Consider the following 26931-nt stretch of genomic DNA (forward strand, 5'->3'; position numbering starts at 1 on the left):
TATACGGCTTTATGTCAATACAAAATACTTAGAATATAGTAATCCATCTTTAGAAAAATTGTACGGCTTTATGTCAACACAAAATACTTAGAATATAGTAATCCATCTTTAGAAAAAATGTACGGCTTTATGTCAACACAAAATACTTAGAATATAGTAATCCATCTTTAGAAAAATTGTACGGCTTTATGTCAACACAAAATACTTAGAATATAGTAATCCTTCTTTAGAAAAAATGTACGGCTTTATGTCAACACAAAATACTTAGAATATAGTAATCCATCTTTAGAAAAAATGTACGGCTTTATGTCAGGCTTTATGTCAACACAAAATACTTAGAATATAGTAATCCATCTTTAGAAAAAATGTACGGCTTTATGTCAACAAAAAATACTTAGAATATAGTAATCCATCTTTAGAAAAAATGTACGGCTTTATGTCAACACAAAATACTTAGAATATAGTAATCCATCTTTAGAAAAAATGTACGGCTTTATGTCAACACAAAATACTTAGAATATAGTAATCCATCTTTAGAAAAATTGTACGGCTTTGTGTCAACACAAAATCCTTAGAATATAGTAATCCATCTTTAGAAAAAAATATACGGCTTTATGTCAATACAAAATACTTAGAATATAGTAATCCATCTTTAGAAAAATTGTACGGCTTTATGTCAACACAAAATACTTAGAATATAGTAATCCATCTTTAGAAAAAATGTACGGCTTTATGTCAACACAAAATACTTAGAATATAGTAATCCATCTTCAGAAAAAATGTACGGCTTTATGTCAACCCAAAATACTTAGAATATAGTAATCCATCTTTAGAAAAAATGTACGGCTTTATGTCAACCCAAAATACTTAGAATATAGTAATCCATCTTTAGAAAAATTGTACGGCTTTATGTCAACCCAAAATACTTAGAATATAGTAATCCATCTTTAGAAAAAATGTACGGCTTTATGTCAGGCTTTATGTAAACCCAAAATACTTAGAATATAGTAATCCATCTTTAGAAAAAATGTACGGCTTTATGTCAGGCTTTATGTAAACCCAAAATACTTAGAATATAGTAATCCATCTTTAGAAAAAATGTACGGCTTTATGTCAACACAAAGTACTTAGAATATAGTAATCCATCTTTAGAAAAATTGTACGGCTTTATGTCAACACAAAATACTTAGAATATAGTAATCCATCTTTAGAAAAAATGTACGGCTTTATGTCAACACAAAATACTTAGAATATAGTAATCCATCTTTAGAAAAAATGTACGGCTTTATGTCAACACAAAATACTTAGAATATAGTAATCCATCTTTAGAAAAAATGTACGGCTTTATGTCAACCCAAAATACTTAGAATATAGTAATCCATCTTTAGAAAAATTGTACGGCTTTATGTCAACCCAAAATACTTAGAATATAGTAATCCATCTTTAGAAAAAATGTACGGCTTTATGTCAACACAAAATACTTAGAATATAGTAATCCATCTTTAGAAAAAAATGTACGGCTTTATGTCAGGCTTCATGTCAACACAAAATACTTAGAATATAGTAATCCATCTTTAGAAAAAATGTACGGCTTTATGTCAACACAAAATACTTAGAATATAGTAATCCATCTTTAGAAAAAATGTACGGCTTTATGTCAACACAAAATACTTAGAATATAGTAATCCATCTTTAGAAAAAAATGTACGGCTTTATGTCAACACAAAATATTTAGAATATAGTAACCCATCTTTAGAAAAAAAAATGTACGGCTTTATGTCGACACAAAATACTTCATGTTATTCACAGAGTTGCATTGCTTTAATACCATTTGATTCGTCGACAACAAAATAATACAATATTGAATATAAAGACAATGTGTGTACGTATGTATGATTTAGATGATAGCTTGAGTCTTTGCAAGTACTTTTGTATTATGGGCCGGTGGCAAACATTACCAGTTTAAAAATCTTGAATGTTGGAAGCCATTGTAGAAAATAGATGAAATAATTTTATATTAGGATGCAAATTCATGGTATCGTCCTGGAGAGAGTATGATGACTGTCATGTGTTTTGTATGAACACTAAAATGGAAACACACAAAAGATATGATTGGACTCGACCACTGGTTGTGAGACTATGGAGGCTATAGAGATTTAGAAGCCTACTGCGTTGCAGCCTTTTATCAGAGTTGGAGAGAGAGAGAGAGAGAGAGAGAGAATGGTGTATTTTAAATGAAGTGGTAGTGGTAACACTGAAAAATGTAGATATGTTCAACATTAAGGTAAGAATATTCATGGACAGAGGCAAGAAAAGAATCCAGTGACAGTAACGTAGTGCAAATTTGTTGGTGACATTTTGTTTTCAGTTGTAATGTATATTTTCTTTTTCAATTTATTTTATAAGATAGCTAGTGATGTCTAGCTGACTCAATCTTAATTATTTTTGCTGTTTACGATTCATCAGCTAATTGATAAACATACAGCCTTTGAGAACTAATTAGGGATTGTCTGAAGAGAAATGTAAACATATTTATTTCTTGAATCTAGTATCTTTTTCAAGCTTTTGACTAAAATAACACAAAATCAATCAAAACACGGGATAGGCGGATGTTAAAGATGGTAAATCCACATCTTAACGCAGAAGTACAAATAGTTTTGTCTTTATAATTTTATAGCATTTGATGTAATCCATTTTTACGAGTGTGTGAGAGAAAGAGAGTTAGTCAGTTAGTTAGTTACGTACATTTAAATCAGTGCTGATTTGTGCACAATATATCCAAGAAGGATATATGTATATGTATGTTTCAGGAATACAGTAAATGATGCATATTGTACCATATATATTTTAAAATCTACAATCTTGACACATGTAACGGTGGTATTCTAGTTTTCTACAATCTTGACACATGTAACGGTGGTATCCTAGTTTTCTACAATCTTGACACATGTAACGGTGGTATCCTAGTTTTCTACAAGCTTGACACATGTAACGGTGGTATCCTAGTTTTCACACTGCATTACTTAAACAAGTAAATAAATGTAATGAATATTAATTTGAAAAATCGTTCCCAAGTATGCTATGCCCGAGAGTCGGGTATTAATAGAAATAACCAAGAGGCAATGCCCGAGAGTCGGATATTAATGGAAATAACCTAGAAGTAATGCCCGAGAGTAGGGTATTTATGGAAATAACATAGACGCAATCTGAAATTGTTTATCGGGTTTCACACGGAGGTTGAATAAACTAAATTTGGGAGTTTTGCATGTGTAGACGAGATGGCCATGAATATGATACCAAAACAATGCAATACATTAATCAGTTAGTACATAGTAGCAGTACAGATGGATTAAGACGAAGGGATGAATGGATTTATTTGACAGGCTGAGGTGCTCATTTTTAGGCTAGAGATAAAGGGTGACGTGTGACATCGCTGTTACCGCTATCTACAACTTTGGTGGTGCAGTTGCTGGACTCTGGGTTCTGGGTATCATCTAGTGGTGTAGATACAGGGTGTAGAAAGTGGATTCACGTAGTCCTAGTACATGACGTCTCCATTCCAGGTGGTACAGAGACTTAAAAAATGGTACTAACAGCTGCCTCGCTTGGCGTTCAGCATTAAGAGGTTAGTGTTAGGACTGGTCGGCCTGGTGTCAGGATAATGTGACTGGGTGGGACATCATGCTACATGTCTGCGGCATGATGCCCCAGTGCTAGACATCACTACCACATTGCAGACATCGTAGCGATATGACTGAAAAATTGTTAAAGCTACGTTAAAAATCAAAAATCACATCACATTACCAGGTGGTACAGGATTATCCCCTTCCCCCTGGTCAATGCTTTTTCGTTACTACTGAAAATGCAAATGCACTAATTTGCAGTTTAGAGTACTTATGTTCATTTGACTACTGTCTCATTTTCTGCTTAAGCCAGTATTTTTTACAAAAACATTTCAAATTTATCTCGAATTTCCGAAATTCTGAAACCTCTACTAGATTATATGATATATTTTTATAGTTCTAAAGAATGTCCACATCGTGACACAAACACGCTTACAGGAGTAGTTTTATCTTGCCTTTGTCATTGACGATACATTTCTAAGATGGGTTATGTATAGTTCTTTAAGTTATTCCAGTTTTATTGTAGTGGTGTTTCTAAAATAAGGTATAATCCTATCTAATTCTTCTGTTCATAAATATGCATCAGTATTTCCTATTTACTTTGAACTAAATATATATATATCACTGACCATTGATTTTGAATTTATTCACCTTATCTTTAATTATATACTTTCATTTATCAATCATTAGAATTCTGACTGGGTTCATTTTCTTGTTTTAAAGCCTTGTAAGAAAAGGAGGATCATGGCCCAGAAAGACAGAGAATACAAGGTAGTTTCTTGCTACTACTACTACTGATAATAATAATAATAATGATAATAATAACAGCAGGAAGAGGAGGAATAATTAAATTTTGTCAGTTTAAATGTTAGAATCTCACATGTCGCAAAACTACATCTCTAAATAAAAAAGGAGTAATTAAAGGAAATGTTTTATTACATTTGTGTGATAAATGAAAAGAAGGCACTGGTGCTTGGTACTTGTATTGATCTACTTTTCTAATAACTATAACGATCATCTTACAGTTTTCCATTTTATATTCGAGTTACTATGTAGAAAGTACATGTTATTTTTAATTCCAGTTACTGTGTATAAGTACATGCTATTTTCAGTTCAAGTTACTATGTAGAAGTACGATTTATTTTATATCGAGTTACTATGTAGAAAGTACATGTTATTTTCAGTTCAAGTTACTGTGTATAAGTACATGCTATTTTAAGTTCAAGTCACTATGTAGAAGCACAACTTATTTAATATTCGAGTTACTATGTATAACTACATATTATTTATGCATAACAGACAGGGGGCCCCGGGTGGCCGAGTAATCTAAACGGTCGCCTTTATGGATCACTGCCATCTCACCTATGTCCGAGTGGGTTTGAGTCTCAGGCTCGGCGGATACGGGTATGTGGGAAAGCTTGTGAGTAGCTTCACATGGATCGGTGGTTCGTACCGGGGTTTCCCGGATTCTTCCTCCACCAACTATATTGGCCGCCATGCATGGTTTATCTTGCGCTCAGAATGGCGTTAAATCCAAATCAGCCAACTATAACCGACCTTGTCAGTGTCCAACATGATAGTTTGTGCATATATTAGCAAGAGAAAAGACGTTGTCTCTAATACTTTGTATTATTCTAACTCCAGGCCTTCGTTCATTTGCAGGAAGGTTTGTTGTTCAGCACGAGATTTTAAGCGGATGAAAAGAGAAGCACAGTTCTAGTGTTTTGTCAGGAGATGACAGAGCTTGCATAAATTTGCTCTAATTGTCGTGTAGTGCGGTGTGACAGTGTCTCTATGGTGATTACTCCTCCTGGAGAGGGTTATGCGGATGCATTCGTTATTCATCCAGTTGTGTATCAGTGATGATTCTGTGATAAATGTTAATTTCCAATACTGCGTTCAGTTTCATCTGATGTTTTCATTCGAGAGAACGGATGAAGTAAAGTGGGAATTTCATTCATACGGTGCTGATTTTGTTTCGTTAGTTACTGTCCCAACGTTTGCCGAACAATGTCCAACAGACGTCAGTCTAATTGTATTGGTCGATACCCGACAAATCAAACATTTGCTGAACAAATCATTCCATCGTTGTATACCTATACCTGACAGATCGAACAACGGTTAAAGTACGGTTTTGTATTTCAAAAAGTACCATAATTCTTTGTTTCTCCTAACGAAAGAATACAAGGTACGGAGGGGGGTGGGGTGGGGGGGTTAAAGGCGTAGAGGCACGTAACCGTCAGGATAATCAAGCAAATAAGTTTGAGTGATTTTAACAACGTTGTTCATCACGCATGCGTAAAAGGACCATGCAACGAGTTATTGTACCACATGTACACAACCAACATATTAACTCTAACGTTGGAAAAGCCCAGAGAAGAAGACGTGCTCTCAGTGTTAACGGGATGCTACCAGCGAAGCGGAGAAAGTTTCAGCATTTATGTATAAGATTAATATGAATGGAGGGTACAAGTTGAGGCTCATCATAAAGATAGTGCAAGCATTAACTTCACTTTCTGTCGTTGATGAAACATTCTAAATCGCGCGTGTTTACTGACTACCCATTCTAACTATAATATTAGGATGTGTGTATCGAGTAATGTAGATCTCTGATCACAGTAGATGTTGTCTTTTACAATTTACCTGTAAGAGTCATAATGGCTTCGTACGTGCAAACCATAACGTCTCGTGGTATGGATGACATAATGTTTGCTCCCGATTGGAAACTGTTTGGATATTTAATTGATACAAAATTCTTGGATTATAGTTTTGTCAGGGCCTTCATACTGTAGGATTTATTTAATTTTGGACACATTCGTAAAACCTGGAACAAATATGAAAAGAACCAGGAGTTGCATTCGCTCTTCAGCCTAGAGAAACGTACGTTGTGTGCCACGTTAGCTTTTTGTGTGAAGGAAATAAACGCATAAGGTGTAAAATATTTTACATATTAACTCGGGGCAATTTATCCAAAGGAAAAATGAGACCTCTCCAGTGCCTTCATTATAAAAAAATGGTGTACCATATGTTTTGTTTTGCACAGGTACCCTATTGCACATAACTTTTCACAACAAAACAATTTCTTTTTAATTTTGCAAAACGTGTCTTGCACAGATTGCATGAATTTTGAGTATTGCTTTTCGTTTATTATGCATCTAAACTTTATATTTGTATCTTTCATTTTAAAAAAAATATAATAACATGTCACGTACAAAATTCAATGACCATTATTCCTTCTAGTCTTCTGTCTGTCCGTCCGTTTCTTTTTATCGATCCTTAGCTTTCCCTAAAGACAGAATGTAATCTTCAGTAGGATCTGTTACGTTTACCTTCAGCCGCTCTCCCCCTCTCTCTCCTCCTCCACCACCTCGGAGGAATTTATCAAAAGAAAAAAAATTGTCTGATATTTTTAAATACTTTTGACAACAAATCAATAGAATATTTGAGACTGACAACTTTATTTTTCAACAATAGATCTCCAGTGCAAATTCCTGTTTGGTGTCACATAGTTCACTCAGTCAAACCAGCCGGAGTAGTTGATGCGCCATATACATGGACTGACATGAGACTGTTTACAACGTTTCCACTAAAAAGTGTGTGGAATTAACTATGAACATTCACCATCGATGCAGCGCTGGATATGACAGCAAAAGCAGCATTCCTGTTCGTTTCGAGTGAAGGGATGATTGCTGAATGAAGAAATGTTTCTTAACCTAGACTATAGAGTTGTTTGTATATGTAATATTGATTTAATATTCAATACTTTGCAGCAGATATTTGTATTATTTGATTTGCGAGAATGCTATTGTTGGATAAGGTTCTGTCTGTGGGCGACTAGAATTCATCGACATTAGATGTTAGTTTATTTACTCTTATTTAGGGTGACATTTAAACCACCCTTGTCTTTGGGGTAGGATGCATGTTCTAGTGTTATATTCAGTGAATTCCATGTAGTCTATATGGACCATATTTCAGCAAGCATGACCATTACTGTTAATATTCGAAAGTTTTTCCACAATGTCTATTTGGCATTCATTGGAAAGACTACCGCCATAGAGTTGATAGCATTAGTAGAAATAAAATATTCCAGAAGGCCGGGCAAGGAAACTTTTCATGGCCACATACAATTAATAACGACAATGCTGAAAAAGAATTTCAGAGGCTCATTTTGACCAATCAGATTCAAAGAAAGCGATATGTTAACGTGCTGACATATATAAATTTTAAACTGCAAACATAGTATTTAAAGTGCACCACTTATGTGATAAATGCATATAATCAAATCAGACCTGTTTTAAAGTTACTTCAAGTATGCAGAATGAAACGTATTCTTTATTAATTTATTAAATGATTTGACAGAGTATTAGTGGACGTATGGAACTATTTACTGTAGATGTGTCCAACGTGGTCTAAAATTTACTCCTGGTGACGATGATCCCTGTAATGATTGCATACAGCCATCAAGCCTGGATGAATAAAACCAATGATTTGTTCCCGCCAACTGATGTGTTTTATTTTATATTTAAAGTCATATAAATTATGCTATTTTTTTATTGGGGAACTGTATCCCACAGGTTTACTGGGGAACGGTATCCCAGTTTTATTGGGGAACGGTATTCCCCAGTCAGTGGTTTTGACACAAGAACGCACTTCAACCTTTTCACAAATATACTCTATTAAAATTTAAACAATTATACATTATTTTGCAAGAAAATGCAATAAAAAGACAATGCTTTCTCATGCTATTCCTAAAACATACTTGGAACCATGCAACCCACTATCAGAAGGTGCGTGTCTTAAGTTCTGTGTTTGATACTTTTTTTATTCGCCTACAACTTAGTCAGACGTCCCGTGCGTGTTGAGATTGCAGAAAACGTTCAGCATTCATATTTCCAAAAGTTAAATCAATGTCATCATTTTACCCACGGTGCACTGTACCGCTGTAAAAATAACATCCAGCTACGAGTTTCGTAACTTGTCGGTATGGGAATGATTCAGTGCTATAATGACACCATTGACAAATTCAGGTCAGTACAAGTTAATCAATTGCAAAGTTGTACATAACAGCTGCGGCAAAAATTATACGAGAGAGTAGCACTAATATTAAATTGGAACGTGAGTTTTTCGGAAAACTCTCAGAAATAGATCGCATGTAGCGTGGCTATAAGTTTTATTGGTACGTTTCTTTCATCTTAAATGTTTCGATAATCAAATATGGGAAAATCACGATATCATACAAAAGATACCTTGTGCGAAAACTATCCAAGACGTAGCTCATGACCTCTTTTTGTAAAACATGATTTACATCGTATGCATGTAGAACATCGATCTATTGAATGATTTACATCGTATGCATGTAGAACATCGATCTATTGAATGATTTACATCGTATGCATGTAGAACATCGATCTATTGAATGATTTACATCGTATGCATGTAGAACATCGATCTATTGAATGATTTACATCGCATGCATGTAGAACATCGATCTATTGAATGATTTACATCGTATGCATGTAGAACATCGATTTATTGAATGAAATGGTTTATAAGTATTTACAAAATCAAGTTGCTCTTATTTCCCTGAAGATAAGTGGAAAATGATTGTCACTGAATGAAGCTTTTCATATGAACACCATCTTCGTGACCATATCCGATTTTCTCTCAACTCATCTTTTCATTCTAAAAAAAAGTTATGTTTCTATTTTTAATCTATCAGCATTAATGTAGGTCTTTCTTTCTCAACCCTTTCAGATTGACAAATCATGAGACAATTTCAGATCCTGGAGTGTAAGGTTAACGAAAACCAAGATTACCAACATATATGATTGAATAGAATCACCTCGTAAGACCTATATATAATTCTGTATAATCGAACTATAATCTGGTAGGTGTCGTTCAATCCGGTCCACGTCTTTTTGTTCTTTTGGAACAAACGATCATATTTTGCACATTATAGAAGCTACGCATTCAGACTGGAACAGTTTCTATATTAAAAGCTTACCTAAGCGTTCTGTGCGATATAACAAAACCAATTCTGCGTTACCGTATGTTTTCCTTCGAACGCGTCATATCGAACTTGGACGATAGTCAAACCAACATTTTCTCATTTTGAGACGAATAAAAAGTTTACACAGAAAACAGTTCCAAAATTAAAACTTTTCTAAGTGCTCTGCGTGAATTCGTAATGCTGCCTTCTCAGGATCATCACACTGCATGGAATGAATTTCTATATTTTTTTTAGATTCTAAAGTTCATGACATACAGCCTCTTGACACCCCACTAGTTTTCTCCTTCAACACCTTTACGGTATAGAAATAGACCTAAAGCTTGACACACCACTAGTTTTCTCCTTCGACACCTTTACAGTATAGAAATAGACATAAAACTTGAAACGTGAGAGTGTAAGGATGAAGAAAACGAAGATTACTACCCAATATGTGCAAAAAAGCTTTGATGTCATTCTCTGTAAGATGAGTAAAGTGCATGCACAGTCTATAATTTTTTATCTTTGACACAACAACTTGATGCCTGTGCAAAAATTTAATTATCAAATGTAGTATATTCACATACTGTGAAAGGTATACTGATTTTATCTTCTTCTACATCTTCTGAGAAAAGTTAATTTTGCGGTGAATCTTTGTAAGTGAAGTCTTTATCGATGCAAATTGAACATGGTAATTATTTTGTCCAAGAAAAATGCAGAGCTAATTGAGTAGTTGCGTGAATCGCTTATATATCTTCTTTGAATGAAGTTTGAAAGAGGTCTTACTGTTTTAATGATTAAATCAATATTTATGTGGTTTTCATTACACTTTATGCCTTCGATATACACCAACATGTAATCTTTTAAACTGTATTTTTATCAGCCTCATATAAATGTATTGAAAATCAACTTCATTTTTAATAAAGGTTGTTTATAATTTATTTTGCTGTGTTATTACTTATCTAGGTATCTATCCCGTAGTGTAGTCGCTTTGTCACTTTTTTGTATGTACCAGTTTGTTGTATAACAACAAACATTTTATTTTCTATTTATTTTGCATTTTGTGTTTGTTTTGTTTTTGTTTTTTTGTTTGCACGTGCTTTCTTTTCATTCTGGTATAGTCATCAACACAAATCAACATCCTGTGCGTAGGTTAATTGTTCCATGTTATATCTACTTTTATTCATTTATCATATTCTTTCAAATACTCTAAGTTTCATGAGACGACAAAAGAAGAGAACATAGATATCAGTTTTCGTCCATGCGACAAAGAAATCTGTAATAGGATGAAGTCGGCATTGGATTTAGCGAAGACTCTGGACGCCATTTCGTGAATGTGATGTTTATTTATAATGTAACTGAACGATGAATGAATCTGACACCATACTCGGTTGCATGAAGTCCAACAAAGGATTTAACAGAATGATGCGCATCGAATTCAAAAAATGATATCAGGAAATGATGTCGTTCCTACGTGGAACTAATCAGAACATGGAACTTAAATGAGTAATCAAACAAACTTGAACGTACAGAAAGGACTATATTGAATAAGGGCAATTTTCTGCCCCCTCTCCAAATGTCCCTATATGATGTATACTGTACACATGAGGTGGTATACATTTAATTCTGACATCAGTTTCCGTTGCCATGGTTACACGGTGTCAAAACACTATCAAAAAAGACACGAAAAGTAGTCATCGTTTCCATTTACTTCTCATAGATACTACTTTACCATGAGCTATTCACTTTTGTAATATGCATTTTTATTATTTTAGAGGTTATAAACCTATATATATATAAAGTTTCGTTTCTAAAACTATTCCAAAATGGTCCATCGTAGACAAAAATAGAATATCGAACTTATATGTCAACTGAAAACTGTTTCTAAAAATACGTTGATAAAAAGGTACTTAATCGTACAATACAAAAACTGTTCCTCAATAAAATTGTGTTTAATATTATTGAATGATGTTTAATATTATTGAATTATTTAAATGAGTGTTTGATATTATTGAATATGACTGTAAAGGAGGCGTTAACAGGTGCATGTACGTTCGCTTCTTCGCCGAATGCATGGTTTGTTACCTTCACTGCAAATGACAAGTGTTCTTTACGTATTTATGTACTTTCATCCTTACATTTTCGTGGCTATATAACATATACACTACTGTGTTTCTATCTTTAGAAGAAAAGAAAAACATTGACTTCCACGCCCATTAAGGTAGCCTATAGTCAAACTGTAATCTATATATAAACATCCATAAAGATATAATATGGACATTAATAAGAAAGAAAAAAAAAACTATTGGTTCAGAACTTTTAATGAACTTCTGAAAAATGTGAAATATGTTTTAGAAGTAATGGCATTGGAGAATACAGAAACGAAACAGACTATATGTATTGTACTCTCTAGACCTTTTGCGTCTATTTTTAAACCAGTGCGGGAATACGGCATTACACTGACTGCATATAGTTGTCTGTGAAATGAGAGAATGTACACGTTTATAAAGAACATCTACCTATAATGAGAACAAATAGCAACGCAATTCTTGTATTATTCGTTTTGCAAATGATATTTACCAGCACTTCGAGTCGGCAAAGATGGTGATTTACATCGTGCAAGATTCGGGGCTTCATAGAATTAATGGAACTTTCAAAGAATTTTTAGGAACAAGTTTGCTCAGTTAAACGTCGATGAAAAACGAGTCAAAGTAAGCATTTTTCTACCTTATCATTGTTTAAAATAACTATATACGACTATACTCTCTCTCTCTCTCTCTCTCTGCACATGTAGGCCTATATTCAATTCTTTGTAGAGACTAAAAACTGGGGACCTCGATGGAGGCAACGAAGAAATTCAAGAATGTATAGAACCATTTTGACGAATAAAATAACGTTATATAATTATGTGTTTATATATACCATTCAAGGAAAGCTAGTCACATTATCACATTGACTTTTATAACTTGACAGCAGTTTCAAAGGCACATTTGTGCATAAATATTGTAAGCACTGTATACTATACCTGTATGCCGACGTGCTTGTCCGTATTCCTATGTTAAAATCATGCGAATATCTCGCCCTAAGGCTTTCTACATAACTGGAGGTTCAGGGAAGTGTTAAAATTAAAATATATGCAAGCAAGAGACGAAATAAAAGAAATACACTCACTAAATATATATTACCTAACGGTAGCAGTTAACGAAAACTAATAGCAAATCCTGACGATTGTAACGTTCCTACTCATCCGCCCACAATATGACCAAGGGGTGATGCACTCCTGCCGTCTGTACAGTTGACATGAGCAACTGTTACTGCAATAGCCATTATTGTGTGTATTTAACCTTAGACCCTTCTTAGATTCACTGGGAGGTGACCAGACAGAACTTGCAATGGCTGCACAGTCATCAGAGGGAATAAAAAGCGTTACAAATAAACTATTCAGGCCAACATGGACATAAAAGTCAAATTATTAATAAGTATGTCTTAAAAATATAACTTTCTGTATTCTTTTGAATGTGGTATGTACATTGCCAGGTTACCCATTAAGCATACCAAGCACGTGCTTTAGGACAGCAGCCAAAGAGTGGTACCACTGATTATCTTCTCATAATTCTAAGTAAATGTAATTAAGAATCACTTCAAATGTGTTTATAAACACATAAGTTTAACTTCGAATCCATTACAAACGTATGTGCATACACCCAAGAGTAACTAAGAATCACTTACGATCATGCTTAAATACACCAACAACAAAAAAAACGACCATGCTTACATACACCTAAAAAGAGTAACTAAGTATCACTTACAAAAGTGCGCACATACACCTAAGTAAATCAAACTAAGAATCATTTACAAATGTGTTGGCATATACCTTAGCCAGTGCAATTAAGAATGGCTTACAAATGTGTTTACCTATACCTAAGTAAATCAAACAAAGAATAATTTAGTTTCCACACACCTAAGTAAATGTAGAGAAGAATAATGTACAAATGTGTTTGCACGCACCTAAGGAAATGCAAAGCAGAATCACTTAGGAAGTGTAACTAAGAATGACCCTCAAGTGTGTTTACATTCGCGTAAATAAATTAAATAAAAATCACTTTTAAGTGTGTTTGTATACAGATAATTAAATGTAAATAAGAATCATTTACTAGCGTGTATTCTTACAAACGTGTTTACATACAACTAAGTGTAACTAAGAATCGCTTACAAACGTGTCTACATACACCTAAGTAAGTGTAACTAAGAATCGTTTACAAACGTGTCTACATACACCTAAGTAAGTGTCACTAAGAATCGCTTACAAACGTGTTTGCATACAACTAAGTAAGTGTAACTAAGAATCGCTTACAAACGTGTCTACATACACCTAAGTAAGTGTCACTAAGAATCGCTTACAAACGTGTTTATATACACCTAAGTAAGTGTCACTAAGAATCGCTTACAAACGTGTTTGCATACAACTAAGTAAGTGTAACTAAGAATCGCTTACAAACGTGTCTACATACACCTAAGTAAGTGTCACTAAGAATCGCTTACAAACGTGTCTACATACACCTAAGTAAGTGTAACTAAGAATCGCTTACAAACGTGTTTACATGCACCTAAGTAAGTGTCACTAAGAATCGCTTACAGACGTGTTTACATACACCTAAGTAAGTGTCACTAAGAATCGCTTACAAACGTGTCTACATACACCTAAGTAAGTGTCACTAAGAATCACGTCCAAACGTGTTTACATACACCTACGTAATTGTAACTAAGAATCACGTCCAAACGTGTTTATATACACCTACGTAAGTGTCACTAAGAATCGCTTACAAACGTGTTTACATACACCTAAGTAAGTGTCACTAAGAATCGCTTACAAACGTGTCTACATACACCTAAGTAAGTATAACAAAGAATCACTTACAAACGTGTTTACATACACCTAAGTAAGTGTCACTAAGAATCGCTTACAAACGTGTTTGCATACAACTAAGTAAGTGTCACTAAGAATCGCTTACAAACGTGTCTACATACACCTAAGTAAGTGTCACTAAGAATCGCTTACAAACCTGTTTACATACACCTAAGTAAGTGTCACTAAGAATCGCTTACAAACGTGTTTACATACACCTAAGTAAGTGTCACTAAGAATCGCTTACAAACGTCTTTACATACACCTAAGTAAGTGTCACTAAGAATCGCTTACAAACGTGTTTACATACACCTAAGTAAGTGTCACTAAGAATCGCTTACAAATGTGTTTACATACACCTAAGTAAGTGTCACTAAGAATCGCTTACAAACGTGTTTACATACACCTAAGTAAGTATAACAAAGAATCGCTTACAAACGTGTTTACATACACCTAAGTAAGTATAACAAAGAATCGCTTACAAACGCGTTTACATACACCTAAGTAAGTATAACAAAGAATCGCTTACAAACGTGTTTACATACACCTAAGTAAGTGTCACTAAGAATCGCTTACAAACGTGTTTACATACACCTAAGTGTCACTAAGAATTGCTTACAAACGTGTTTACATACACCTAAGTAAGTATAACAAAGAATCGCTTACAAACGTGTCTACATACACCTAAGTAAGTATAACAAAGAATCGCTTACAAACGTGTTTACATACACCTAAGTAAGTGTCACTAAGAATCGCTTACAAACGTGTTTACATACACCTAAGTAAGTGTAACTAAGAATCGCTTACAAACGTGTCTACATACACCTAAGTAAGTGTCACTAAGAATCGCTTACAAACGTGTTTACATACACCTAAGTATGTATAACAAAGAATCGCTTACAAACGTGTTTATATACACCTAAGTAAGTGTCACTAAGAATCACGTCCAAACGTGTTTATATACACCTACGTAATTGTAACTAAGAATCACGTCCAAATGTGTTTATATACACCTACGTAATTGTAACTAAGAATCACGTCCAAACGTGTTTATATACACCTACGTAATTGTAAATAAGAATCACGTACAAACGTGTTTATATACACCTACGTAATTGTAACTAAGAAACACGTACAAACGTGTTTATATACACCTACGTAATTGTAACTAAGAATCACGTACAAACGTGTTTATATACACCTACGTAATTGTAACTAAGAAACACGTCCAAACGTGTTTATATACACCTACGTAATTGTAACTAAGAATCACGTCCAAACGTGTTTATATACACCTACGTAATTGTAACTAAGAATCACGTTCAAAAGTGTTTACATAAAACCAAGAAAGTGCAACTCAGAATCACTCACAAATGTCTTTACATACAATAAAATAAATGTAACTAAGAATCAATCATAAATGTGTTTACTTAAAATTAAATAATAGCAACTAAAATTCACTCTTACACGTGTGCTTACATACATCTAAATAAATGGAAATAAGAATCACTTACATACATTTCTCGGTACAAACATGTTTACATACACCTAAGTAAGTGTAACTAAGAATCACTTACAAACGTGTTTACATATACCGAAGTGTAAGAATCACAAACTTGTTTGCATACACCTAAGTAAGTGTAACTAAGAATCACTTACAAACGTGTTTACATATACCGAAGTGTAAGAATCACAAACGAGTTTGCATACACCAAAGTAAATGTAGCTAAGGATCACTTACAAGTTTGTTTACATACACATAAATAATGTAACCAGGAATTACTAAACACGTGTCTACATACACCTTAGTAAGAGTAACTAAAATTACTTAGAAATGTGTTTACCTACTCCTACGTCAGTGTAACTAAGAATCACTTACAAACGTGTTTGCATACACTTAAGTAAATGTAACAAAGAATTACTTTCAAATGTGTTTTCATAGTCTTAGTACGTATAAGGAAAAATTACTTACAAACTTGACTATATACATCTAAGTAAGTGTAGCTAAGAATCTGACATACACCTCAGTAAATGTAACGAGGAAATCACATACAAACGTGTTGACTGACATACACCTCAGTAAATGTAACGAGGAAATCACATACAAACGTGTTGACTGACATACACCTCAGTAAATGTAACGAGGAAATCACATACAAACGTGTTGACTGACATACACCTCAGTAAATGTAACGAGGAAATCACATACAAACGTGTTGACTGACATACACCTCAGTAAATGTAACGAGGAAATCACATACAAACGTTTTGACTGACATACACCTCAGTAAATGTAACAAGGAAATCACATATCAACGTGTTTACGTGCATCTAGTAAATGTAGCAAAGAATCAGAAATGTGTTAAATTCACCTAATTAAATATAAGGAAGATTCGTGTATAAATCTGTTCTCATACACCTAAGTAAGTGTAACAAAGAATCAGTTACAAAAGTGTTTATATATGCCGAAGTAAATGTAACTTGGTATCACATACAAAGGTGTTTCCACAGTGTTATGTAAATGTTAATAAGAACCACACGCAAATATGTTTACTTGCAAACGTGCTTACATATACCAACGTAAATGTAACTAAGAATCACTTATGAAGTGCATATATACACGTACTTAAATGCAACTAATAATGGATTCCAAAGGAGATTACATGCACCTAAATAAGTGTAAATTAGAGTCACTCACAAACGTGTTTAGATACACCTAAGTAAGTGTAAATTAGAATCACCCACAAAGGTGTTTACATACACCTAAGTAAGTGTAACAAATAAAGAATCACTTAAGAAAGCGTTTACATATATCTAAGTAAATATAAATAAGAGTCACTTAATAATGTGTTTATATACACCTAAATAAGTGTGACTAAGAATCACTTGAGGAATTTCTTGCGACTGTGTTAATATACACCTAAGTAAATGTAATGAAGAATAACTTACAGCCGTGTATAGATACGCTTAGTAAGTGTAACGAAGAATAATATATGTGTTCTCATACGCCTAAGTAAATGTAATGAAGAAACATTTACAAATGTGTGTACATACACCTAAGCATGTGTAATTAAGGATCACTTACCAACTTGTTAGCATACACATATGCATGTGTCAATGAATATCACTTACAAACGTATTTATATACACCTGGATCAGTGTAGCTAAAACTCACAAACGTGTTTACACACACCTAGATCAGTGTAGCTAAAACTCACTTACAAACGTGTTTACACACACCTAGATAAGTGTAGCTGTAAATCACTTACAAACGTGTTTACGTACACCGAAGTAAATTAGTTAAGGATCACTTACAAATGTTTTTTTTCCATACACCAAAGTAAATGTAAATAATACTCACCTACAAATGTGTTTACTTTCCAACGTGTTACATACACCTAAGTAAGTGCAACTATAATCAGTTACAAATGTGTTTATATACACTTAAGTAAACGTAACTAAGAATCACAAACGTATTGACATACACCTGATTAAATGTAACTAAGAATCTATTCGAAAAGTATTTACATACACCTAAGTAAATGAAACAAGGAACCACCAGCAAACATGTTGACATTCACCTAAGTAAATGTAACAAGGAACCACCAGCAAACGTGTTGACATTCACCTAAGTAAATGTAACTAAGAATTACTAACAAATGGGTTTACACACACTTGAGGAAATGTAACTAAGAATTACTAACAAATGGGTTTACACACACTTGAGGAAATGTAGCTAAGAATCATTTCATTCCAGTGTGGTAAGTAACTTCCTATACTTAGTTTTGAAAGGTGTACATTTTTTACCATGTTTTAACTTTCTGTAAAATTATATACTGATTTTGGAAGATGTATATTGTCTATCCAATTGAATTTATTACAATTATTGTCCACGTCGGCATAATTCGATTACCTCTAAGAGTGCAAATCAACATATCTTTCAGAACGACTTGCAAATAACAATAACTTTATAATGTTATTAGCTGCTCTAAAGGTATGAATTATATGTTCAGATTTCCAAAGAACAGTGCTTTTCTTTCTGGTGGAAGAAGCGCTCCAATAATGCAGTGACTTACAATACTGTATTTCTAATGCAGTGACTTACAAGACTGTATTTCTAAAGCAGTGACTTACAAGATTGTATTTCTAATGCAGTGACTTACAAGACTGTATTTCTAAAGCAGTGACTTACAAGACTATTTCTAATGCAGTGACTTACAAGACTGTATTTCTAATGTAGTGATTTACAAGACTGTATTTCTAATGCAGTGACTTACAAGACTGTATTTCTAATGCAGTGACTTACAAGACTGTATTTCTAATGCAGTGACTTACAAAACTGTATTTCTAATGTAGTGACTTACAAGACTGTATTTCTAATGCAGTGACTTACAAGACTGTATTTCTAAAGCAGTGACTTACAAGACTATTTCTAATGCAGTGACTTACAAGACTGTATTTCTAATGCAGTGACTTACAAGACTGTATTTCTAATGTAGTGACTTACAAGACTGTATTTCTAATGCAGTGACTTACAAGACCGTATTTCCGAACTTGCACTGGTCTTTATCATGGACTATGGGTATCTTCAGATGAACCAAAATACTGTTGTGTGCAACTAGACGTATACATAGTTTTCTGCGGGTAGTTGGAGAATACATTACAAAGCCATTTTACGCATCTGTTCATTTGGACACCCATTTAGCTGTGAGACTGACAGACACCTATTTATCTATGGAAATGGCAGACACCATCTATCTGTGGAAATGGCAGACACTTTTTATCTGTGGGACTGACAGACACCCATTTACCTATGGGACTGGCAGACGCCTATTTATATGTGGGACTGGCAGACACCCATTTATCTATGGAAATGGCAGACACCATCTGTCTGTGGAAGTGGCAGACACGTTTTATCTGTGGGACTGACATACACCCATTTATATATGGGACTGGCAGACACCCACTTATCTGAGGAAATGGCAAACAACATTTATCTATGGAAATGGCAGACACATAGAATAAAGTCTTGTGTGTTCTTATACCTCGGGAAAGACTTGTGTTCTTACACCTTGGGTCATGGATGACATCGCTACCCTGTGTATTTTCGGTTTCTCGATAAATGACTTGCAGTTTGACGTTAGACTCCAGTTTTGTTCCCAGCCAGACGTTGGTAAACCGTCTACATTCCATACACTTAGTGCCATTTTCGAGACTACATAAATATTTTTTTATAGTGCTATAGTGCATGAGTTTCCTTTTTGTTCAAATGATTGTTATTGCAAATAATTATATTATACTTCAAATAAAATTATATAATTTGGATTACTATTCTGTTACTTTTAATATCAGTTCACTATTCAGACTGATTTGTGCAAATTATTCTAATTTATTGTGCTTCACTTTATTTCATGTTTAACAAAGTGGAATGTTGCAACATATTTAAATATAACTTCTAATTTGGAATTATTCATTTCGTTTTGTTTCTTCAAATTATTTCATTTAATACTACCTGAACCAGGGCCGTCGTACGGACTACGTTCACCTAAATATGGGCCATCATTCGAACTTGACCGACCCGAGCCAGCAACAACGCACCAGAACCTATCAATGAGGCCGCATTGATTTATCAGTTGTTGCTCACCCATGACATCATGGATCCGGGAAAGTTTCGCGTGCTGAGGCACGAAGACATGATGATGTATATTACGACACCGATGATGAATTTTGAAGATACAGAAACACTTCGTGTTTTATGCGAGATTAATGCTGCGATGCAGCGTGTCGTTGCAAAGAAAACTCAGAGCGTCACCTCGATGAGCATAATCTCACCAGCAAAGCCAGAAATCTACGTGACTTTCTCTGCACCAATCGACGCGAAGAAATCCTGCATACTCGAGATAGTACTAGCGTTGTTGCTTATGTATTACAATATTCGATCAAGACAGTTCGAAGGTATTCCCCTGAATACTATTGTTCGTGTCTTCGATGGTTGGTGGCGTAACTTGGCAAGTTTATCTGTCCCCAGGCACGTACGACATAGAATCAAGCAATGAAGAGATTCGATGAAACATTTTGATAAGACTCTACAATTTTCGTATGCGGGCATCAGTCCATGTTCGTCATTTCATCTCAAGTAAACCTGTACCCTGCGAGATTAACATTGCACAATTATCAGTAAGAACAATTCTTTGATGGCCTGAAGACATTAATAAAATTCATAAAAACAAACGAATTAATCTTACGCACAGGACCAGGAGAATCCGTGTACCATATCGTGGCAGACATTTGTTGGATTACCTCAACCATTTAGACCAGTTTAACCAGAGACGATATCGGTGGTAGTTATGAAACCTGAGCTTCCCGCAAATGTACCTGCTTAAGGTCACATACTGTTTAGGTTTTCACCAACCGTCGAACAAAGTGATTTGACATCGATTACTTCTGCAGAGCCCGTATATCTTCCATACCACAGTCCCCGGTTGACACATACTTGATGTACCCTGGTGGATCAGGACTGGCATATGGTAAATCTCCGACAGAAGACCTTGACAATGCAATTATGAATGGAGATCGACCTAATATTTAATGACGATAGTACGTGGGCGCGTGATACCAAAACGTGTTTTTAACGTGAGAAACCTAGATTACATGACATATTACTGGTTAATAATGTTATCCAGGGATTTTGTTTATAAGTGCACCAAAAGAGCTCGCATTCTTGTCATCGCGTGCTGCACTGGTCGCTAAACAAGCTACAATGCGAGTCTTTGATCGCGTCGAAAACATCGCAGCGATTTGGTTGAAAAATCTGGGATTACGAGCTCAAGATCGATCACGGAGATTAGTGGCTCTGCCACCACCACGGGCATTTACAGTTCCATAACAGTTACACTTCCATCAGCTGCAACAATGCCACAAATCATCAATACAGCTGCACACTAACGTCTGGATGATTCAGTGCTTGCAAACGAGGTTATGGAAAACGGATTATTGATGTGGACTAAGCCTGGACGCGAGTGGAAAAGAGCTATTACACGAAATCCATAAGACAGTATGCATTCGCGAGCCCACAACCCACTGGTTTTCTGACTGACCTGGTGTTTCGGCGCCGTTCTGCCAAGACAAATCTAAGTTACAACATTGGATTCGCGGGGCGTTGAGGACTACTTACGAACCTTCATAATTGTTTTTGTGTGCATTTCATCTCAATCATATATTCAATTTCTAATGAAAATTTAGCAAGATTATTTTTGGGGTCAAACATACGGTCACGTGATACCCAAAACTAATGGTGTAATCTGACGTGCTGCTGCTATTCAGTATGGCAAAGTTGTTTTGTCTAAATTAACAGCATGACTTTATGCGATAATTTCAATGCTTGCAGAAACGCATTTTTTGTTTGTTGCTTATGACTTCTGTAGGCACATCACCGCTGTAATTTCACACACTTACGCAGACGCAACAGACACAAGAGTTAAACAGTTTTCATGACAAATAACTATCCAGCAAGAATACCAAGATGTGCATTCATAACATTTCAAACTATGGATAGTGTAAAAAAAAAAAAAACGGACAGACAATCAATAAGATGGTATTTGACAATTTAGGAGTGTTTAAAGTTTCTCTGCGGTTGAACGGTCACCAAGAACTGCTTGACGTTTGCAATCATCATGTAGCATATGCATTACACAAGCTTTATCATTCATACACTCAGCTCAAAACGTTAACATATTTCTGCAGAGTTCCCCAAAACACTTCACTTGGTTATAGCCAATTTAATACTTGTCGTTGGAACCCCTGGATCTGTTAAGCAGTGCATGTTCCACTTGAACTTCCACGCACATAATAATAACCTTCATTTTGTCCACGCATTACTCAATTACGTATGCATTGCAGTGATTCTCTTTGATAGTATGCTATTGGTGGAGGGTGGCCGAATGAAGATAATTGGTGCATCGGTGGAAACTAGTAAAGTTTTCTTAGACTAGACGTTGAACATGGTTACATCTTCCAATAATAATGTCCTATCCTGAATTTAAGGTTGGACTAAGTGCAAAACTACTTACGAAAACAAATGATTGCTTGGTCACAGTGAGTTTTTCTCAGTGATCTGGAACTGTCCACGTGTGGTGGACCCAAACAAAACGTAATCAGCTTAATGCAACCAAACAAAATAACACCTCGGTGACATTAAAATTATCCAAGTCAGTGGTGATACAACTGCAAAAGACTGGTTAAATATTTCCGTTCCTCTTGGCTATTCCAGCATTGTTCGCAGCTGCGGTTCCTGCAATTGAAAGAGCAGCTGCGTTAGGGGTGGCCTTGATAAAGGCTGTTGGTAGCCACATAGACTTTCGTAAACGAATCAAAAAAGGAAAAGGTATTTTATTACCCAGTACAACTTGCATACTACCATCAAGCAACGACTTCGACTACCCGATACGATTCACAAAAGACCGCGACGTTAACCAGCTTTCACGTACGGTGATAAAGTCAATCAAGCATTTCCGCGGTGTCTCTGTAGAGTTGGAACTTGTATCGATGATTATATGTGCATTGGAAACCAGCATTGTTAGCCTGGATTCACCAACATGACATTGTACCCATTGGATTGTATTCATAATAACGCATCGACATCTGTTGTTTATGTCTCGTACTGGCTTGCACTGCGACCCGAAGTTGCACATTGTTTTACCCGAAGCGGACAAAATTGTCTATCACTGTTTTATTCCACTCTGTCGTTACAAACTCGAGTCGACGGGCCACTACGTGGACATCTTTTTGTTGGAGCTTTGCATGTACTCGAGGCAAGCAACTCTTCCTTAACACCAACACCTCATACGCTGATTGATTTTACCTTGTCATTTATAAATTACACTTGATAGTATATAATTTAACCTTTTTTAACATTTACCGATGTTACTCACCTCGACAAGGCGTTGATGTTGATCTGAGATTTGCCATCTTAGCGAATTTGACCAAATGTTCCAGCCTGATTTTGTTGACGTCGACCCGCGAGCATATGAGTTTCCCAAAATCGAACTGGAAAACTTAAAACGCTTAACTTGGACATACCAGATGTTTCGAAGCTGTGATGTGCTGTCGCGAAAAATCTGGCCCAAATCAATTAAATCGGAGGAATAAGAGACTCTGGTGTGTCGGTTCTATTTAAAATTTTTAAAAAATTACCGAATCTGCTGTGAAACAGTAAGTGGATGCAACAACCGCAAAGTTGCTCCAGCCACCACACGCAGTAACTTAATGGGAATATATCAAAGGAATATTAACAGGCTAAGGCAATATATAAAATATTGTTATTACAAGATGTTAATTGACCTTTCGCTGTTAGAGACGGGGATTACATTGATAGACCTAAGTCTATCATAAAGGTGTATAAGTCTGGCTCTATTTATCTATCTTATAGGAGCCCCGAGTGGCCGAGTGGTCTAAAGCGCTCACCGTTACGGATCACTGCCATCTCACCTCTGTCTGCGTCGGTTCGAGTCTCGGATTTGGCTAATGTGGTTATGTGAGAAAGCTTGCCAGTAGCTTCTAATGGGTCGGTGGTTCTTTCCGGGGGTTTTCCGGGTTCTTCCTCCACCATTAATACTGGCCGCCATGTATAGCCTATCTTGTGCTGAAAAATGGCGTTAAACCCTACAACAACAACAACAACAACAATCTATCTTATATGGATATATAGGTCAGTAGGGTACAGAAACAATATTGGTAAAAATAATCAGCTGCATTTTTTTATATCACTTAACATATGACGTCCAGACACAAGTTTTTAAGACTTTATCACCTATAATACCAAAATCATTAGTTGCTTGAGATGAAATTCATTTCGAAGGACTCGACCTATATCCGGTTGGGTTCTTAAGCGTTGGTAGCGTTTGTGTTTAAGATTAGATTTACCATTTCATGTCAGTGATGGATTCTGAAGACGGTGATGAGGTTGCGGAATTAGTCGACCGGGTGGTGGAAAGGGCAACCTGAAATGCTAATATCGCAATTATTTTCCACTTCTCAACGAAAATCTGCTTCAGGATGATGTTACCAGACCCTCGTATACGCTCAGCTTGCGGTTTCGTTCTAACAACAGACACAGACTATCTTCTTTCTGGTAAGTAATCTGTCTATCTATCTATCTATCTATCTATCTATTTTACGTTTAATAGTCTACGTCTGTATTCTCATACTTTTGGACCAATTTAAAGGGTTTACAAAAGGCAAAATACTCTCGAGTTTTCTCAGTTATTACATTAATAAGAAGTCTGAAGAAAGAAAAAACCACCAGCAATATTTGCCTGAATACTAGTAAACATCAAATAGAAAGGAATGACGAATGTCAGTACAAACTGCAAGAACTGTTAGGACATCATATCTGTAATTATATCTAACTAAAGATTTCTCTATATGTTAACATTTACTATCGTACTATACAGTTGTCTATGTATCTGTTGATATTAACATTTCCGTCTTGCTGCATTTCTATCTATAATTAGCTAATGAACATCTTATAAACATTTTCGTATTTTCAAAGCTATTAGAAAACTGATTCATCTGTTAGGACTGGTCGGCCTGGTGTCAGGATTATGTGACTGGGTGGGACATCATGCCACATGTCTGCGACATGATGCCCCACTGCTAGGCACCGGTATAAACTGCCACACTGCAGACATCATAGCGCTATGACTGAAAAATTGTTAAAGCTACGTTAAAAATCCAAATCACACACACACACACACACACACACACTACTCATTCATTATTCATTAATGACACGAAAATGACCATAAAAAGTATTAATAGTCCCTGTTTTCGAAATGATATTAAAATGGTACACAATTTCATCGAAATCCTTTTTTTTTTTTTTCATTCCCTCTCCCCTCTCGAACGTAAGGGACAAAATAAGCAAAAATCTGAAGTGAAAGAGAAAAACATCGCGCTGGACGAAAACATTAAAACGGAACTTGTACCAAGTAACCTACAGTAATCTGGTTCGTCGTAACGCAGAAAAGTGAACGATGAATAGAAAAATATCTCAGTAATGAAACAAGCCATATAGTATGGTCGTTTGTCTTTAAAGACGGATGGAAGGAAATCGAGGGTCATCGGTGGAACGAAGTATTTGGAAGTTACGTACCTTCTCTCTTACATAGTATGATAGAGAGGGTCCTATGTCAGAACGGGTCATGGGGGTCATCTACGGTATTTTTTGTAACTCTGTACGATTTTTTTCCTTCAGATTATCGGTTTTTTTCTCAACATCAAGCTCGCGTCGAGCACCTGTGACAAAAGTTAATAAACTCACCTCTGTTTACATTAGAATGTGGACACAAGTCGGTCTCCAAACTGACAGAAGTTTATCCAACCACTGCATATTTACGCGATACAATTTCGACTCAAAATGAGATTTGTTTACGTATTCTGTAGTCTGCTGTTCCAAGTCAAATACTGCAAATATCAGATCACAAATACATTACAGTAAATATGGGAATTTCTGCATCCAGTAAACCTTCTTTCACGTGAATATTGCAACAATGTAATGTTTAGTTGTGAAAGTGACATGATAGGTTACGTTAATATGGATAGTCTACTCAGTCTAATGGGGTACTGCATCAAACAAAACATCACTCGCATCCGACGTTCTGTGTTGAAAAATGATTTTGTCTGTGTAAAATGTTCTGTTTTTATGAAGTACGCTTGTTCTTTGACTTTTAGATTGTAAGAAAAGTATAATCCACTTTTAAACTTTAATACTAGTTCAACTTTGTCTTGTGCAACGTCTGTCAGAATGAAAGAAATTATTCCTTCTTATTTCCATCTAAATAATTTTCACTGAAGTAACAACTGTGATAAAAAGATTCTCAAATCATAAATTCAATATTATATCATTACCTATTTGAGATCCTCTATATCTTGTACCTGATAAAAATGTAGAAGTTTCCCCAAACTAAGTAATGTTTCTCCTCAGTTATCAGTACTATTCTGTTCGTTGATGGTGGAGAGACTATACTACATGTATATCTATCAGTATATCAACTAGTCTTAAAGATAAATGGCTACTTCTTTTAAAAGGCAATTTATTATATTGTATCCACTCTCTTGTTTAAAGTAACCAAACATCTTGTACATTACAAAAATATTAAAGAACATATGTATGTATGTATGCATACATGCATGGATGGATGTATGTATGTATGTATGTATGTATGTGTGTGTATGTATGTGTGTGTGTATGTATGTATGTATGTATATATATATATGTGTGTGTATGTATATATGTGTGTGCGTGTGTGTGTTTCCATATGTTTCACCATCGCCGCTTCCTCCTGTCATAAGAGTAGTTATATCTGCATCTGTGATGACAATTTTTTCACCTCTCATAATACAAAATACAGTGATCG

The 26931-nt window shown here is 35.2% G+C and overlaps 2 protein-coding genes across 11 annotated transcripts in view; both read left to right on the forward strand.

Annotated features, from left to right (window-relative positions):
• The window catches only part of LOC149789869 (uncharacterized), a 186489-nt gene extending 175939 nt beyond the window's left edge, over positions 1-10550 (forward strand). For 8 of the 10 annotated variants that reach the window (XM_089971872.1, XM_089971870.1, XM_089971868.1 and 5 more), the window contains 2 exons: positions 4347-4394; positions 7098-10550. In XM_089971872.1, coding sequence (XP_089827998.1) covers positions 4347-4394; positions 7098-7163 — 114 coding nt within the window. In that variant the 3' untranslated portion in view covers positions 7164-10550. Of the gene's footprint in view, positions 1-4346; positions 4395-5285 lie in introns of all 10 variants that reach the window. The other 2 variants (XM_089971871.1, XM_089971867.1) reach the window with 1 other exon arrangement.
• Positions 10551-12301: 1751 nt separating this feature from the next.
• LOC149789870 (putative metalloproteinase inhibitor tag-225) overlaps positions 12302-26931 on the forward strand; it is a 50351-nt gene continuing 35721 nt past the window's right edge. The window contains exon 1 of the mRNA XM_089971877.1: positions 12302-12320. The gene's annotated coding sequence lies outside the window, so the exon portion shown is untranslated. The remainder of the gene's footprint in view (positions 12321-26931) is intronic.

Source organism: Sinohyriopsis cumingii, chromosome 10 (assembly GCF_028554795.1).
Source record: "Sinohyriopsis cumingii isolate HCF-2022 chromosome 10, ASM2855479v2, whole genome shotgun sequence".
In the NCBI taxonomy this organism is placed as follows: Eukaryota; Metazoa; Mollusca; class Bivalvia; order Unionida; family Unionidae; genus Sinohyriopsis; species Sinohyriopsis cumingii.